Below are 14,650 nucleotides of genomic sequence, written 5' to 3' on the forward strand. Positions count from 1 at the left end.
GAGCCCGATGCAAGACTCGATCCCAGGACCCTGAGATCATGACCTGAGCCAAAGGCAGCGGCTTAACCCACTGAGCCACCCAGGCGCCCCTTTTTAAAAGATTTTATTTTGAGTTGATAGCTGTTATTTTTAAGATTTTCAACCACTAAGAGTCAGAGAGTCCCCAGAGCACTTCTAGAGTATGACTCTCCAAACTCTCATAAAACCCTTTCTTTTGGAGTCTCTCTCCTCGTCCTTGTCTTCTGGCAAATGTTCTCCCTCTCTTTCCTCTAAGACCTGCCCTGCTCCTGCAAGAAGGCACACCGGTGGGCATGTGCTGTCCCAACAACCAGATAGAAAGAAGCTTGACTTTCTTCTGCTCCTTGGTGTTCCCCTCCCACCACTCACCCTGGTCCTTGCTGTCACGTGAAACCCAAACCCAAACACTTCACTCTGGCCAAAACCCTTGTTCTACTCTCTGCTTCACTGAGGTGACACTGCTTGGGTCTTTGGTTTAATATGCCAAAGAATGCAAACATAACAGAAGGTCAAACATCCCTCCCATGAAGAGAACTGTTTTATTTTTATTTCCTTTATACAATCGGAATCTTCTGTTTTAGGCCTACAAGAACCACAGGATTATCAGGAACAGTTCTCTAATGTCTCATAAAGAGAAGGGAGGACTTGGCCACCCAGCATGGTGGTTAAGAGCATGAAATCTAGAGTCAACAACACGAGGACATGCCCAGGTCCCACCCTGCTCAGCTGTGGAGCCCAAAACAACTCACTCCCTGCTCCTTGGGCCTTGCTTCACTCGTCTGCAACTGGGGACGGTCAACCCGACCTCACTGGCTTGCTGTGAGGATTTTAGCAAGATCATGCCTGTAAAAACTTCACACAGTAACATCATGAGCTCACTGAATGCTACCATTGTCAGCAGGGCTAGCTTTTACATTTGAACCAAGAAGGCTTAACTAAGATTCTCACCTGCGAAGGATTTGGAATTAGTTACAGGTGGTTGGTTTCTCAACTCTGGGAATGTACTAAATGCCATGAGCTGTTTGCATTAAAAATGGTAATTTTAAAATACGTATTCCTTGATTTTTTTTTTTTTTAATTTACGTACTTATCGCTTTAAGCTCCACACTCAACATGGAGCTTGAACTCACAACCCCAAGATCAGGAGTTGCATTCTCTCCTGACGGAGCCAGCCAGCTGCCCCTTCACATCAACTAAAAAACAAAACAAAACAAACATTCTCATTTGGGAGAGGTCATAGATTTCCGCCACACTTGCGGGCATGCGCCAGGTTTGTGGAGAGTTTCGGGTCAGGCGAGGAGGTGGAGGACAGCAAGCTGATTGATGAGGTTGGCACAGGGAGCAGGGGCCTGGCCTGTGAGGCTCTCTCTGCCCTGCCCTCCGCTCCTCCCCCACCTGTGAACTCCTCCTGCAAGACCCAGCTCCAACAACACTGACTCTAGGAAGCCCTTCTAGCCCTCAGCCCTGAGTACTAGTACTATGACACATAATTACTAATGAGCACTCGTGGGGTCCTTGAGGACTTTAGTTAATCTGGGTCTGCTGTCCCACTGGTCGGAGAAATCCCTAGAAGCAGGGACTGTGCCCAGTTCCCAAAGTGTCCAAAATGGAACTCATTATCTCCTTCCTCAAACCTGCTTCTGATCTGATAAATGACACCGCCATCTACCCCACACTGGGACCCTCCCTCACCTTACCCCACACAGCCAGCACATAACCAGGTTAGAACTGGTTCTTCCTTCTGTCCCTTTCTCCAACCCACGCCTCCTCTCCCTGCTCATGGTCCGGTCCTCTGTCCCCTAGAGCCTATGGAAGCCACTTCCGTGGCTCTGGACCTGTAGTCTCCTCTTCTCCATAAATCTCAACAAGCTCTCCGAAACACAAATCTGGCCGGCTTGTTCCCCTGCCTAAGACCCTCTGGGGCTCCCCATCATCCTAGAACAGAGTCCACACTCCCCGCCCAGTCGCACAAGGTCCAGCAGGTCTGACTCCTGCTGATGGCTTCAACCTCATCAGTGCACATGGCCCAGATCCTTCCACCCTAAGGATACCTGACCATGCTCCCCTGTCTTGGCACTCAGATTCCTCTGCCCAGAATTTCCCCTCCCCACTGTCCCCATCCTGCCTTGGAAAAACCCCTACGTGGCCCTCTAGTGGCTCAGCGTGAACTGAGAAGCGTGAAGCAGGGGCTCTTTCTGGGCCCCTACAGACACCTGCGCCTCCCTCCCCGCTCCCCCAGCCCAGCCCTCTGCAAGCGCCTTCTCACCCCAGCCCTGTGCTGGCTTCAGGAGGGCAGGGCTCAGGGTCACCCCTGTGTCCTCAGCATCCCTCAACAAGGCTGGAACAGAGTGGCGGGGTGACAGCCCTGGGAGGATGACTGTCTTAAATGTGCTGAGTGGCTTAGGAGGCTGGGGGCACTGTGGGAGGGAATTCTCGGAATGGACGTTCACCTTGATCCCATAGGAGCTGACCCACCTCAGAATGCTCTCAGGACACACCTGTCCCATGCAGCCCCTTTCTGCCTGGTGTGACCCTTGAACGCCCAGGGACACAACACCCTGACAATAGGGAATTACTCGTGTTTTTAAGACTGGAAGTGGAGCTGGGCGAGGGCTGCCTCTGAGCACACACAGACAGGCACCAGCAGATTGCAGCCACGTGTACACAGCGTGGCCCACGTGCCTACACATGACACCAGCACACACACACACACAAAACGTCCATCCACACAGCCCTAGAAGGACCTGCAAACAGACACGTGTGGACGCACAGTCAGACGTCAGGGCGGACACACGGACACTCACGCAGACGTCCTCCCACAGGTGTACTCCAAACCATGTACTCGGTTGCCCACACACACAGACACGGCCATGCATTTGGGCACACTGGCCTGCGCACACACACAGAAGGACATGTCTAGACACAAATAGGTATGGAGACCCGCTTACGCACAAACACTCCACAGACGGGAGTGTCATAAATCCATATATCCACATGGACACGCAGACACGTACACGCGCTCAGATGTGCAGAGATCCCAAGCACGTGCCCGGAATGACACACGTAGACAGACGTATAAATAAGAAGATACACAACAGAGGCATATAGGAGAACCCACTTGACACGCTGGCAGGAACGGAAAGACCCAGAAGCACACAAGAGGGCGGGAGGGCAAGTGGACTTGCAGGGAAGACAAAGAATAAAGAATAAGACAGTCAGATGCAAGGGGAGACACAACCGATGGGCAAAGTGCTCTGAGGAGGGTCAGACAGCCTGCGGGTCTATCCCTGATCTACCTTTCCCACTCACTGCCTACTCCACTGACCCTCCAGAAGCCTGCCTCTAAGCTCCATGTTCCATTCTCAACTCCAGGGGGGAAGGCTCAGCTGTACCAAAGAAGGAAGGGCAGGTGGGGTGTCTGGGTGGCTCAGTGTGTTAAGCCTCTGCCTTCTCTTCAGGTCATGATCTCAGGGTCCTGGGATCTCAGGGTCCTGGGATCAAGCCCCACATCGGGTTCTCTGCTCAGCAGGGAGCCTGCTTCCCCCTCTCTCTCTGTCTGCCTCTCTGCCTACTTGTGATCTCTGTCAAATAAATAAAATCCTTAAAAAAAAAAAAAATAGAAGGAAGGGCAGGCACGTTCCCACAGGCTTTCTCTCCCTTCCTCCTTTCCCAAATAAAAATATTTGGAGCTTTAAACCAGAGAATGTAAAATCTGGAAGGGGGTTTAGAGAATCCCTTACTTATCATCCCACAGAGTAATGGGAACAGCTACTCATTTTTGGCACTTAATGGCCATGTACTTCAAACCCATTAATCAATGACTCCTCTCATAATAAGCTAAGAGGTACATCCTGTCCTTGGCCCCAGGAGGCCCAGAGAGGTGAAGTGACCTGTTCAAGGTCCCCCAACAACGAAGCAATAGTAAGATCTTTCATCCATGCCTTCACTGAGTGCTTCACTGCTGCTCCATTGTCCAGAAAGGGAATCTGAGTCCCAGGGAGGGAAAGAGATTTTCCTGGGCGCTGCCCTAACTCACCCTGGAAACTGATGCCCACCCATGCTGTTTGCACGCTGGCCTGGCATACTCCTGCCTCTGGGGGAGAAGGAATGTGATGACAGATGCTGGCCTCGCTCCAGTTTCCAGAGTTACCAACAAAATCAGGCACACTTGACCTCTGTTACCAAGTACTTCTGTCGGCCATAGGCCCTACTCCTCCCCAGCTCATGACAGCCTGTCTGAACGCTCCGTGCCCTGGTTGGTGCCAAGTTCACTGACAAACAAACTCTCGAAATTCTACCTCCCTCCTTGCCAAGGAAGACCAAGGGGAAGTGGAGGGGGGGGGCGGGGAATGGACAGGCTTGTCACCAGCCCAGGTGTAGGCTGGTGTTTGGGATTAAAGGGACTGAAAGCCACCAAGCCTGTGCTAATCTTTCCCTCCTCTGTTCCCTTTAAAACCAACAAGCTTTCCTATCTCTGTTTTGCGTTCTGCTCTTCTGCTCTTCGTTCCCTCCCTATAGGAATCCAGCTTAGAGGTCTAGTAACTCAAAGCTCTTGGAGCAACATGCCTGTCCTGAGAGTGCTATCCTCTCCCACCTGCACTCGTCCTAAGTCAGAGCTGGCATCTGAGTGGGTGGAGGCAGGTTTCCAATAATCAGATGCTGCCTCTTTCCCATCGGGGCCCTGATCAGGCCCACGGGAGGCCAGTCCAGCTCCCACATGATGTTCATGTCAGAGCCAGCTGGGACCAACCTCTGAGCCACACGGCGCCAGCCCCAGTGGCCACCGGGGCCTGCTCTCAGACCCTCCTGCAGCCAGAAGTGGCTCTGTGAGTGTTCTGGCATCAAGTTCAGGGTCCACTTGCTTTCAATTCCAGTGTCTAGCAGGAGTGAACCGATGCCAACGGCAGAAGTTGCTAGCATATCTCTGTGTCCAATGCCAATGCCAATCTCACACCACTCCTTGCTAAACTTGGACTCCACTTGGCCCTTAAGATGGTCTAGGCTAGTCAGTGGAGGCAGGAGAAGACAGGGTTCAAGTCCCAGCTTCCTACCCACTACCTGTGTGACCTCGAGCAAGTGGCTGTGGGAGACCTGCTCTTCTGAACAGCGAAAGGAGGTTGCTGTGAGAGAGTCCCTGCTAGAGGGGTTCTGTGGGGTCACATTCACCCACTGGCTCTTCAGTTAGGGCTCACCAAAGCCTAGCACCTCACTGTTAAGGAAGAAGGTGACTGGGGGAAGGACAGCAGGGCCACCATCTTTCCTCTCTCTCACTGTCAGCCTCCAGGGCCTGGCTCTCCCCAACTCAGGAGTCTTCCCAAACCTCTCCCTGCCGTCACTCCCTCTGGGTGCTGCCAGCAGCCCTGCCAAGCCTGGAGTCACCCCAAAGGGACCTCCCAAGCCCTCACACTCTGCCTCCTCTTCTCGAGTGCCCCCTTCCCACTGGTGGGAAACCCAGCCCCAGAATGGGGGCGCAAGCATGCAGAGCAGGAGACACAGGAGCCCCTGCCCCCCTGTTCTCTGTCCTCGGTACTCTCACACACCAGACGGGGATGGTAGTACTTCTACCAACAGCGACAATGGAAATGGTGAAGCTAGTGAGCTCCCCCAGGGGTCTGGGTAGGACTGGCGAGGCTCTCTGTCAGTTACAGCCCTTGAGACAGTCGGGACTTCTTGGCACCATATGGGTGGATGTCCTTACTGTTTCCAAGTCCTGCCCAGGGCCTCTGGCATGGAGACCACAAGTTACCCTTCTTTCCTAAGAAAGGTTCCCCTTAAATGTGGCTCTGGACTTCTACCCCTTTCCCAACCACAGAAGGGGCAGTGACACTGATCCTGACCTTGCTTTCAGGTCCCCGTGGGGATTCTGGGATACCTTTGCCCAAAGCAAAGGTAGGTCAAAGCCTGGGGGAGGTGCTGACCCTTTGATCCTGCTGGAGTTCCGCATACTTCTTCTGGGAACCCCGCATCACAGCTAGGGGTCCTCCCTTACCCCAGGACCCCCAAGTCCACTCCCTTGGATTTCCTCTTCCAAGACCTTTTTTTTTTTTTTTTTTTTTTTGAGAGAGAGAATGAGGGATTGCCTGGCAGTGAGGGGAGGGGTAGAGAGGAAGAGGGGCCAGAGGGCAGAGGGAGAGAGAGAATCTTAAGGAGGTTCACCACCCAGCCCAGCCCCGAGCCTCACACTGGGCTTATCTCACAACCCCTGAGATCATGACCTGAGTTAAACCAAGAGGCAGATGCTTAACCAACTGAGCTACCCTGGTGCTCCGCATTCCAACACTCTTAAACCCAGATCTCTGGGTACGTTTTTCTAGAGACCTCAAAATTTGCAATGCTAGGGTCCCTTCTCACTCTGAGTCCGAAAATCCAAAGCACGGGGGTGCTCCATGTATAAGAATTCTAAACTCTTCAGTTCTGGAATTTGTCTACTGCTTCAATCAGTTCTGCAGCCCTGGGGTGGTCCCTCCCGAGGGCCAACACTCTCTGTCCTGGGGCCCTACTCCTCATTAATCCTCCTGGGGTCCCCGCCTCCTGCCTCACTGGCTGTGTGCCAAGCTCAGCAGTAAGCCCAGGGTTGCAGGGGAGGGTTAGCTGGGGAGTGAAATGGTACAATTATATAATGAGTCCCAAACTCCGCCTTTCTCTCAGGTCATATAAAGGCAAACCACCCCAGCCAGCACCATCTGACCGTCTCTCCCAGGGTCACCATGCTGGCCTCAGGGCTGCTCCTCGTGGCTTTGCTGGCCTGCCTCACCATCATGGTCTTGATGTCTGTCTGGAGGCAGAGGAAGCTCTGGGGGAAGCTCCCTCCGGGACCCACCCCGTTGCCCTTCATCGGGAACTACCTGCAGCTGAACACAGAGCAGATGTACAACTCTCTCATGAAGGTGTCAGAACACGGGATGGGTGCAGTGGGGTTCGGGCTGGGCGCTGGCCTGGTTGAGCTGGGACTGAATGGCAGGGGCTGGGCAAGGTTGGACCAGAGTCTTCAGAGAGTGGAAATCTACAGGTTGGGTTGCTGGGTCCCAGACAAGAAAGAGCAGATCTTGGGATGTCCAGCCCCTTGAGTATCAGAACCTGGGGGCAAGGCATGCAGTAGGTGAGGGCTGGGCACAGGCCGGCTCCCAGTGGGGGCCGCAGCCTCTAAGCCCCCACTTCCATCAGATCAGTGAGCGCTATGGCCCGGTGTTCACAGTCCACCTAGGACCCCGGCGCATCGTGGTGCTGTGTGGACACGAGGCGGTGAAGGAGGCTCTGGTAGACCAGGCTGAGGAGTTCAGCGGGCGAGGCGAGCAGGCCACCTTCGACTGGCTCTTCAAAGGCTATGGTGAGAAGCTCTGGGTGAGGGTTCGTGGCCAGGCACACCTGATGGCCTTAGTTTCCCCACTGCTCTTCTCCTGACTCACCCACCCGAGCCTGTGGCTGACTTCTACCCCTGTTCTCCTCTGTCCCTGTCCCTGGTTATTGTGGCCTCTCCTTTGCCTTCTGTAGCTTGGCTCAGGGTGTCTGCGACTTGTTCCCCCTGCTTTTTGCCCCATCTCCCCATTCTCTCCCATGGATGCCTCTTCTTCCATCTTGGATCCCCGGTCCTCCGTACCCGTATCCTTGCCTCTAACTACTCTGCTTCTGACTTCCCCAAGCTTCTGTCTCCCTCTGTCTGCCTCTTTCTACTCTGTGTGAGAATCTCACCTTGTTTCTGTTCTCTCCAGACCTTCTCTGTTCTTGCTCCATATTTTCCTCTTTCTCCAGCTCCGCCTTAGGATCCGTCATGTTTTTTTATTGCCACTTCCCAGATCTCCACAGAGATCAAACTCCTCCTCCCCTCCTTCCCTCCCTCTCTGTTTATGTCTCTCCATCTCTGTGGGCATCTAACTTGCCTCTCTCCTTCCAATTCTTTTCTTACAACCCGATCTCTATCTCTTTCAGTGTTTCTCTGACCCTGAGTTATCATTTCTCCCTATCTCTCCGCCCCCAATCCATCCTCCTCCTCTGGCCATCCGGTCTGCTCTGTCCACCTCTGTCCCCGCCCCTCCCCGCCTCACCACACCCTATGCTCCCTCCCCAGGTGTGGCATTCAGCAATGGGGAGCGCGCCAAGCAGCTCAGGCGCTTCTCCATCACTACGCTGCGGGACTTCGGAGTGGGCAAGCGGGGCATTGAGGAGCGCATCCAGGAGGAGGCGGGCTTCCTCATCGAGACCCTCCGGGGCACGCAGGGTGAGCGGGGCTGGGAGTGAGCGAGAAGGAGGGATACACCAGCACGAAGAGGGCTTTCTCCTCCAGGAAGGGGACTGGCTTGGGGGAAGGCATCAGGGTTCCAGGCTCTGGGTCTTGTGTCGGACATCTGGGTCCTCACTCCAGTGCCCTCCTCCAATCCTCAAGCTGGCATGAGACAGCCCAGTTGACGCTCCCCCAAATCCCTGTCTCTCCCCAACCCTATCTCATTCCCCAGGTGCCTTCATTGATCCCACCTTCTTCCTGAGCCGAACAGTGTCCAATGTCATCAGCTCCATTGTCTTTGGGGACCGCTTTGACTATGAGGACAAAGAGTTCCTGTCCCTGCTGCGTATGATGCTGGGAAGCTTCCAGTTCACAGCTACATCTACAGGGCAGGTAACCCGTCCCAGTCTCGCTCTAAAGCACCCCTACCACCACCCACAAATTGCTTTCCCATGCGGAAACAGGTGCCCCGAACCACCATCCTCCTCCTCTCCATCAAAACCACTCGTGGACAGTGGAACACTTACATCAGAATACCCACTTTCCAAGGACACCTGGATATCTCCACAGATGCTCCCCCCACCCAAAAAATAAAAACCAGACCAAACAAACAACAGACAGAGCCTGCAGGGAAGATACATGTAATCTGCTCAGCCATACTGCCTGGACATGCGTTTCATCCCAACTGACCTACTGGTCCCTAGGAAGACAGTCCACCTCTTTGTATCTTAACACCTGAACAAGTGACCACCTCAGCCCACCTCCTGAATACAGGAGCCCCAGGTGCTATAAAATACAGCCCACCAAAATCATTAGGTGTCCCAAACCAGCCTACTGGGTACCTAGATAAGTGTCCCTACAGAGCCCCATGGAATACCTGAACATCTGGACAGGTGCCCCAACCAAGAAGACCCCTCCACATGTAAACACCTGGATGGATGTTTCCCCAAACACCCAAAGAATGTCCCCCAACCCAGCTGACTCCCTTACAGAGGTGCCCCCATCACCTCTGTGAACATCGAAAACAGGATCAGCTATTTCCCCCACTTCAACACTTGCCCATCCGCCCCAACTGAATACCTCAACACCTATGTAGAAGAAAACAAGTCAACCCCTGAACAGGAGTCTCCCAATTCAACCGCATCAGAGTATCTGAACACCTACATGTGTTTTCCAATCCAGCCTCATCAGAACACCCGAAACCCAGATACACAGCCCAGTCCATCTCACCTACATTCTAGGACAGGGGCCCTCAAGCCTAATTCACTTGAAAACTTACCTATCTCCTCCCATCAAGCCCCATATGAGTCCTAAACACCTGGACAGCTGCCTTTAACCCACTTCCTTCCTTACCCCGAGAATGGTCCCGCTCCCAACAGGACCTGCCTGAGAACATCTATACTTCCCCGCCATTCTTCTCTCCTGTCCTCAGCTCTATGAGATGTTTTATTCAGTGATGAAACACCTGCCAGGGCCACAGCAGCAGGCATTTAAGGAGCTTCAGGGTCTGGAGGATTTTATAGCCAAGAAGGTGGAGCAGAACCAACGCACCCTGGACCCCAACTCCCCGAGGGACTTCATCGACTCCTTCCTCATCCGCATGCGGGAGGTACAGCCCAGTGGCCAGTGCGGCAGTCCCAGAGTCAGGCAGAGGGAAACCAGCTGGGATGGGGAGACCAGGGGCCCCTTCAGATCACCCCCGTCGTGACAGCCTCACAATCTCATGTGTGATACCCGGGCTGCTCCGTCTACCAGCGCTTGCCACGGGCAGGACCTGCGTGTGCACCATAAGAGAACGCTTCCACACCGTGCACTCATCGTCAGTGTCCTTTTCCTTCTAAAGGGTCCTCCCTTAAAACAGTGACACCAGGCCTGATGTGTAAAGGGCAGGGAGGTAGCCAGGGAGAGAGTGTGGGAAGGGCATTTGGCCAGAGCCAGACGCCTAAACAAAGCCCTGGCAGGACTAGGCTCTCTCTTCCCATCCCTGGTCTGGACCTAAGAGAGGTGCGCCCAGATGGAGAGACCCAGGCAGGGCTCTGAGGGCTGAGGGGAGGGGGCCTGGCCTGAAGCCCTCTCCCTGCAGGAGCAGAACAACCCCAACACAGAGTTCTACATGAAGAACCTGGTGCTGACCACCCTGAACCTCTTCTTTGCGGGCACTGAGACGGTCAGCACAACCCTGCGATATGGCTTCCTGCTGCTCATGAAACATCCACACGTGGAGGGTAAGGCTGCGGGGACGGGGCCCTGGCCTGGTGGCCACACCCCACTTCCTCTGAGCCCACTGCAATGTCCCCACCCTTCCCAGATGCCTGGAACCTCACCCATACCCTGCCATCCAGATGATAGGCGATATTCTGCTGGCTGTTAATTGGGTTTCACTGGCTGTTAAAATACCAAAAATGTGTGAACTGATGGGCAAATAGCTCCCGTGCTGAGCCAAATGTATGTGAGACCACATACAGGTTGAGACCAGGTGAATAAGACACTGTCCTCAACAATGTTTATGGCCAACGTCTGTCTTGAATGGTCTATGCCCGTGTCACACATGGATGTACATATTTGGATTACTGTCCTTCGCGAGACCCCCAGATACCTAAACACGTTCCCCCTCCTCCCACAGCCAAACTCCATGAGGAGATTGACCGGGTGATTGGCAAGAACCGTCAGCCCAAGTTTGAGGACAGGGCCAAGATGCCCTACACTGAGGCGGTGATCCACGAGATCCAAAGATTTGGAGACATGATCCCCATGGGCCTGGCCCGCAGAGTCACCAAGGACACCAAGTTTCGAGAGTTCTTCCTCCCCAAGGTACTTTCCTGTCCCTGCTATGGGGACCTCCAACCTGCTCCCTGGGGCCCAGCATCCCATCCCCCTTAGAAGCTTCCCAGCCGCTGTCCCACTGCCTCACTCAAACACTTCCTCAACCACCATGTCTCTTCAACCTTCCCACTCAGAGCTTCTTGACTCCAGTAGCTCTCCCAGAGCTCTTGCCACAGGGATTATGAACCCCATGTCCCCAGAAGTCCTCTCTCAAAAGACATGACTTCATTTCTAGACCTCCTCCCTCAAGGACACGAGTCTCATGTCTCCCAAACATCCCGCCTAAGAGGCACAAACCCAGTGTCTTTAAAACCTCCTGTCTCTGGAAGCACGAACCCCCATGTCCTCTCCACCCCCACCGTGGGAGACATGAACTGCACATCCCCCACACGTTCTGTCCTAAGAGACACAGAACCTGTGTCCTTCAAACTTCCCTTCACACAAGACATAAGCCCCATGTCTGCATAGCTTCCTGTCTCCGACACAACAATCTCCTGTCTCCCAAAGCTCTTCCCTCCATGGACCCACACTCCCAGGCCTCCCCTTCCTCATCACCTAGGGCACCCCAATCGTCCCTCCAACCTCCATGCATTTTCAGCACACTGTGCCCCCACTCTGCCTTATCAAATACCCCCTCTCCTCCTCCCCAGGGCACCGAAGTGTTCCCCATGCTGGGCTCCGTGCTCAGGGACCCCAAGTTCTTCTCCAAGCCCGGAGACTTCCACCCAGAGCACTTCCTGGATGAGAATGGGCAGTTTAAGAAGAGTGATGCTTTTGTGCCCTTCTCCATTGGTAAGAGACCACTGTCTGCTGCTAAGCCACCGCTCCCACCAACAGGGCTGTCTTCTCCTCAGCTCCCCTCTCTAAGGAGCAGCCTGATGTCTTTCTCCAGCTTGGAAGTCCTTCCCGTGATCGACCTCAGCTGCAACCCCTATAATTACTTGAGCTTCAGCAAAAGGATAAGGATGATCACACCTGTCTCAGGGATGGGGGAAATCAGAGCCCTTAGTGAGTCAGAGATTTGTCCACCGTCATTTAAATTCTTTAGGTTCCTCAGTTGGAGGTGAGAGCCAGCAGCCAGATCTGAGTGTGCACCCTGAGGGAGGGGCGTCTAAACTTCCCATTGCTACAGCTAGCTCACCCCCATCCCATGCACAAGGGAAACTGATGCTCAGAGAGGATTAGAGAGGTCTCTGAAAGTCTCTCAGGCCAGGCTCTTCCAGCCCCTCATTCCTGGGAGAAAGCATATGGGGGAGGGTAGTGGGGCAAGGGGCAGTGAGAGCAGGTCTCACCTCCAGCCCTCTTCTTCTGTGTCTTCAGGAAAGCGCTACTGTTTTGGAGAAGGCCTGGCTAGAATGGAGCTCTTTCTCTTCCTCACCAACATCTTGCAGAACTTCCGCTTCAAGTCCCCGCAGCTGCCCCAAGACATCGACGTGTCCCCCAAACACGTGGGCTTTGCTACCATCCCACGAAGTTACACCATGAGCTTCCAGCCCCGCTGAAGGAGGGCTGTGCTAGGGCAGGGCTGGGGGAAGAGCAATGTAGAGGGAGGGTGGGGTAGGGCTAAGGATGCGGGCGGGGTTAATGATGGGGCGGGGCTAGTAGGAGGGAGGTGGCTTAGGGAAGAAAGGGCAAGGTGAATGGGAGAGGAATGGGGTTTTTTCTGTTCACCTTGCTAGAGGCAGAGCCTTAAGAGGTGGGATAAAATGAAGAACCTTACACTATACTGTTAATAATAATAATAATAATAATAACAACAACAGCAACAACCTTATTATTTATTGTATCGAATTCTGCGTCAGCTCTGTGCTAAGAGCGTCACAAACCTATGTGCCAGGGAACGGTGCTCATGCCCATCTTACAGGTGACAAAACTTAACTGATTCCCACGGAATCTACAACAAGAACAAAAAATGTCCTCCTAATAAATGAATTCAGTAAGGTCACTGAACATACAAATGTCTTTTTCTGTTGTTGTTTTCCTATATATTTTAAGTAATCAAAATTAAAAACACAATAATACTTTAGTCACTGAAAGAAACAAAAGACTTAAGTATAAATCTGACAACACATGTACCAAGGCTGTACGGTGAAAACTACAGAAGGCTGATGAAATAAATAAAATATATTTTAAAGACCTCATTTATTTATTTGAGAGAGAAAGAGAGAGAGAGAATATGAGCACAAGCAGGGGGAAGGGGCAGAGGGAGAGGAAGAAGCAGACTCCCCACTGAGCAGGGAGCCTTATGCGGAAAGTGATCCCAGGACCCTGGGATCAGGACCTGAGCAGAAGGCAGACACTTAACTACTGAGCCATCCAGGCACCCGGATTTTTTTTTTTTTTTTCAAGGTGAGCCAAGTCTGTAGGCAGATTACAGGGCAAAAATATTAGCTGCAGATGATCTAAGATGTACTCTTATGTCTTTTTAAAAAAGATTTATTTATTAGAGAGAGAGGGAGAGAGTGCTCAGTGGGAGCGGGAGGGAGTCATTTTTTTTTTTTTAAGATTTTATTTATTTATTTGGGAGAGAGAGAGAAAGAAAAAGAATGAGCAAAGAAGCTGAAGCAGACTCCATGTTGAGCACAGAGCTTGACCCTGAGACCAGGACTCAAAACCAAAAGTAAGAATCTCAACCAAGTTTGCCACCCAGGTACCCTGTCATGTGGCATTTAGTAATTCTGTATGTAAAGGTTTGACTATATGGCCTCATGAAACTGAGACAACAGACACTGGAAATTGCAAGGAATTTCTCCAAAGCTCACTTCTGCAGAGTTTATGGAAGACAAAAGTTAGATTTTGGTACGATGCCATGTTAAGTGTCTATTGAAAAAGGCTTTGCTTGGGGTGCCTGGGTGGCTCAGTGGATTAAGCCGCTGCCTTTGGCTCAGGTCATGATCTCAGTGTCCTGGGATGGAGCCCCGCATCGAGCCCCACATCGGGCTCTCTGCTCAGCGGGGAGCCTGCTTCCCCTTCTCTCTCTGCCTAACTCTCTGCCTACTTGTCATCTCTCTCTGTCAAATAAATAAATAAAATCTTTTTTTTTTAAGATTTTATTTATTTATTTGACAGAGAGAAATCACAAGTAGACGGAGAGGCAGGCAGAGAGAGAGGAAGGGAAGCAGGCTCCCTGCTGAGCAGAGAGCCCGATGTGGGACTCGATCCCAGGACCCTGAGATCATGACCTGAGCTGAAGGCAGCGGCTTAACCCACTGAGCCGCTTTCAATAAATAAAATCTTAAAAAGAAAAAGGCTTTGCTTTCCAAAGGATTAAAAATTGTGCTGGAGGAAATGCATAAGATAACATCAAGCAACTCCAAATTGAAGTCTGAACAATTTCCAAAATAATTATTCTCTGCTATTGAAAATATCAAGGTCAAGAGAGACAAAAGCTGAGAGTCTATTCCAGGTTAAAGAAGACAAAAGACATTACAACTAAATATAATGCACGATCACGGATCCTGAAGTGGGGGAAATAATTTGGATATTAACTGTTTATCAGATAAGCGGTTTGCACATATTTTCTCCCATTTTGAAGGTTGCTTTTCATTTTATTGATTATTCATTTGTAGTGGAGAAATTTTTCAGTGATGT

General features: G+C 52.2%; 1 protein-coding gene across 2 annotated transcripts; it reads left to right on the forward strand.

Moving 5' to 3' along the window:
• The first annotated feature begins 6,670 nt into the window (after window positions 1–6,670).
• LOC309852545 (cytochrome P450 2A13) lies at window positions 6,671–13,017 on the forward strand. 2 transcript variants are annotated; one of them, XR_014305234.1, is made up of 9 exons: window positions 6,671–6,905; window positions 7,183–7,345; window positions 8,084–8,233; window positions 8,469–8,629; window positions 9,616–9,845; window positions 10,320–10,461; window positions 10,860–11,047; window positions 11,710–11,851; window positions 12,380–13,017. XR_014305234.1 is itself a non-coding variant. In XM_082709365.1 (9 exons), the coding sequence occupies exons 1-9, from the start codon at window positions 6,726–6,728 to the stop codon at window positions 12,559–12,561; spliced, it is 1,485 nt and encodes a 494-aa protein (XP_082565491.1). In that variant the 5' UTR covers window positions 6,671–6,725; the 3' UTR covers window positions 12,562–13,017. The 2 variants fall into 2 exon arrangements, 1 of the variants encoding a protein (XP_082565491.1); XM_082709365.1 differs by having other exon boundaries at window positions 9,669–9,845.
• Window positions 13,018–14,650: the final 1,633 nt, after the last annotated feature.

Source organism: Mustela nivalis (genome assembly GCF_964662115.1).
Source record: "Mustela nivalis genome assembly, chromosome: 18".
Lineage (NCBI taxonomy): Eukaryota > Metazoa > Chordata > Mammalia > Carnivora > Mustelidae > Mustela > Mustela nivalis.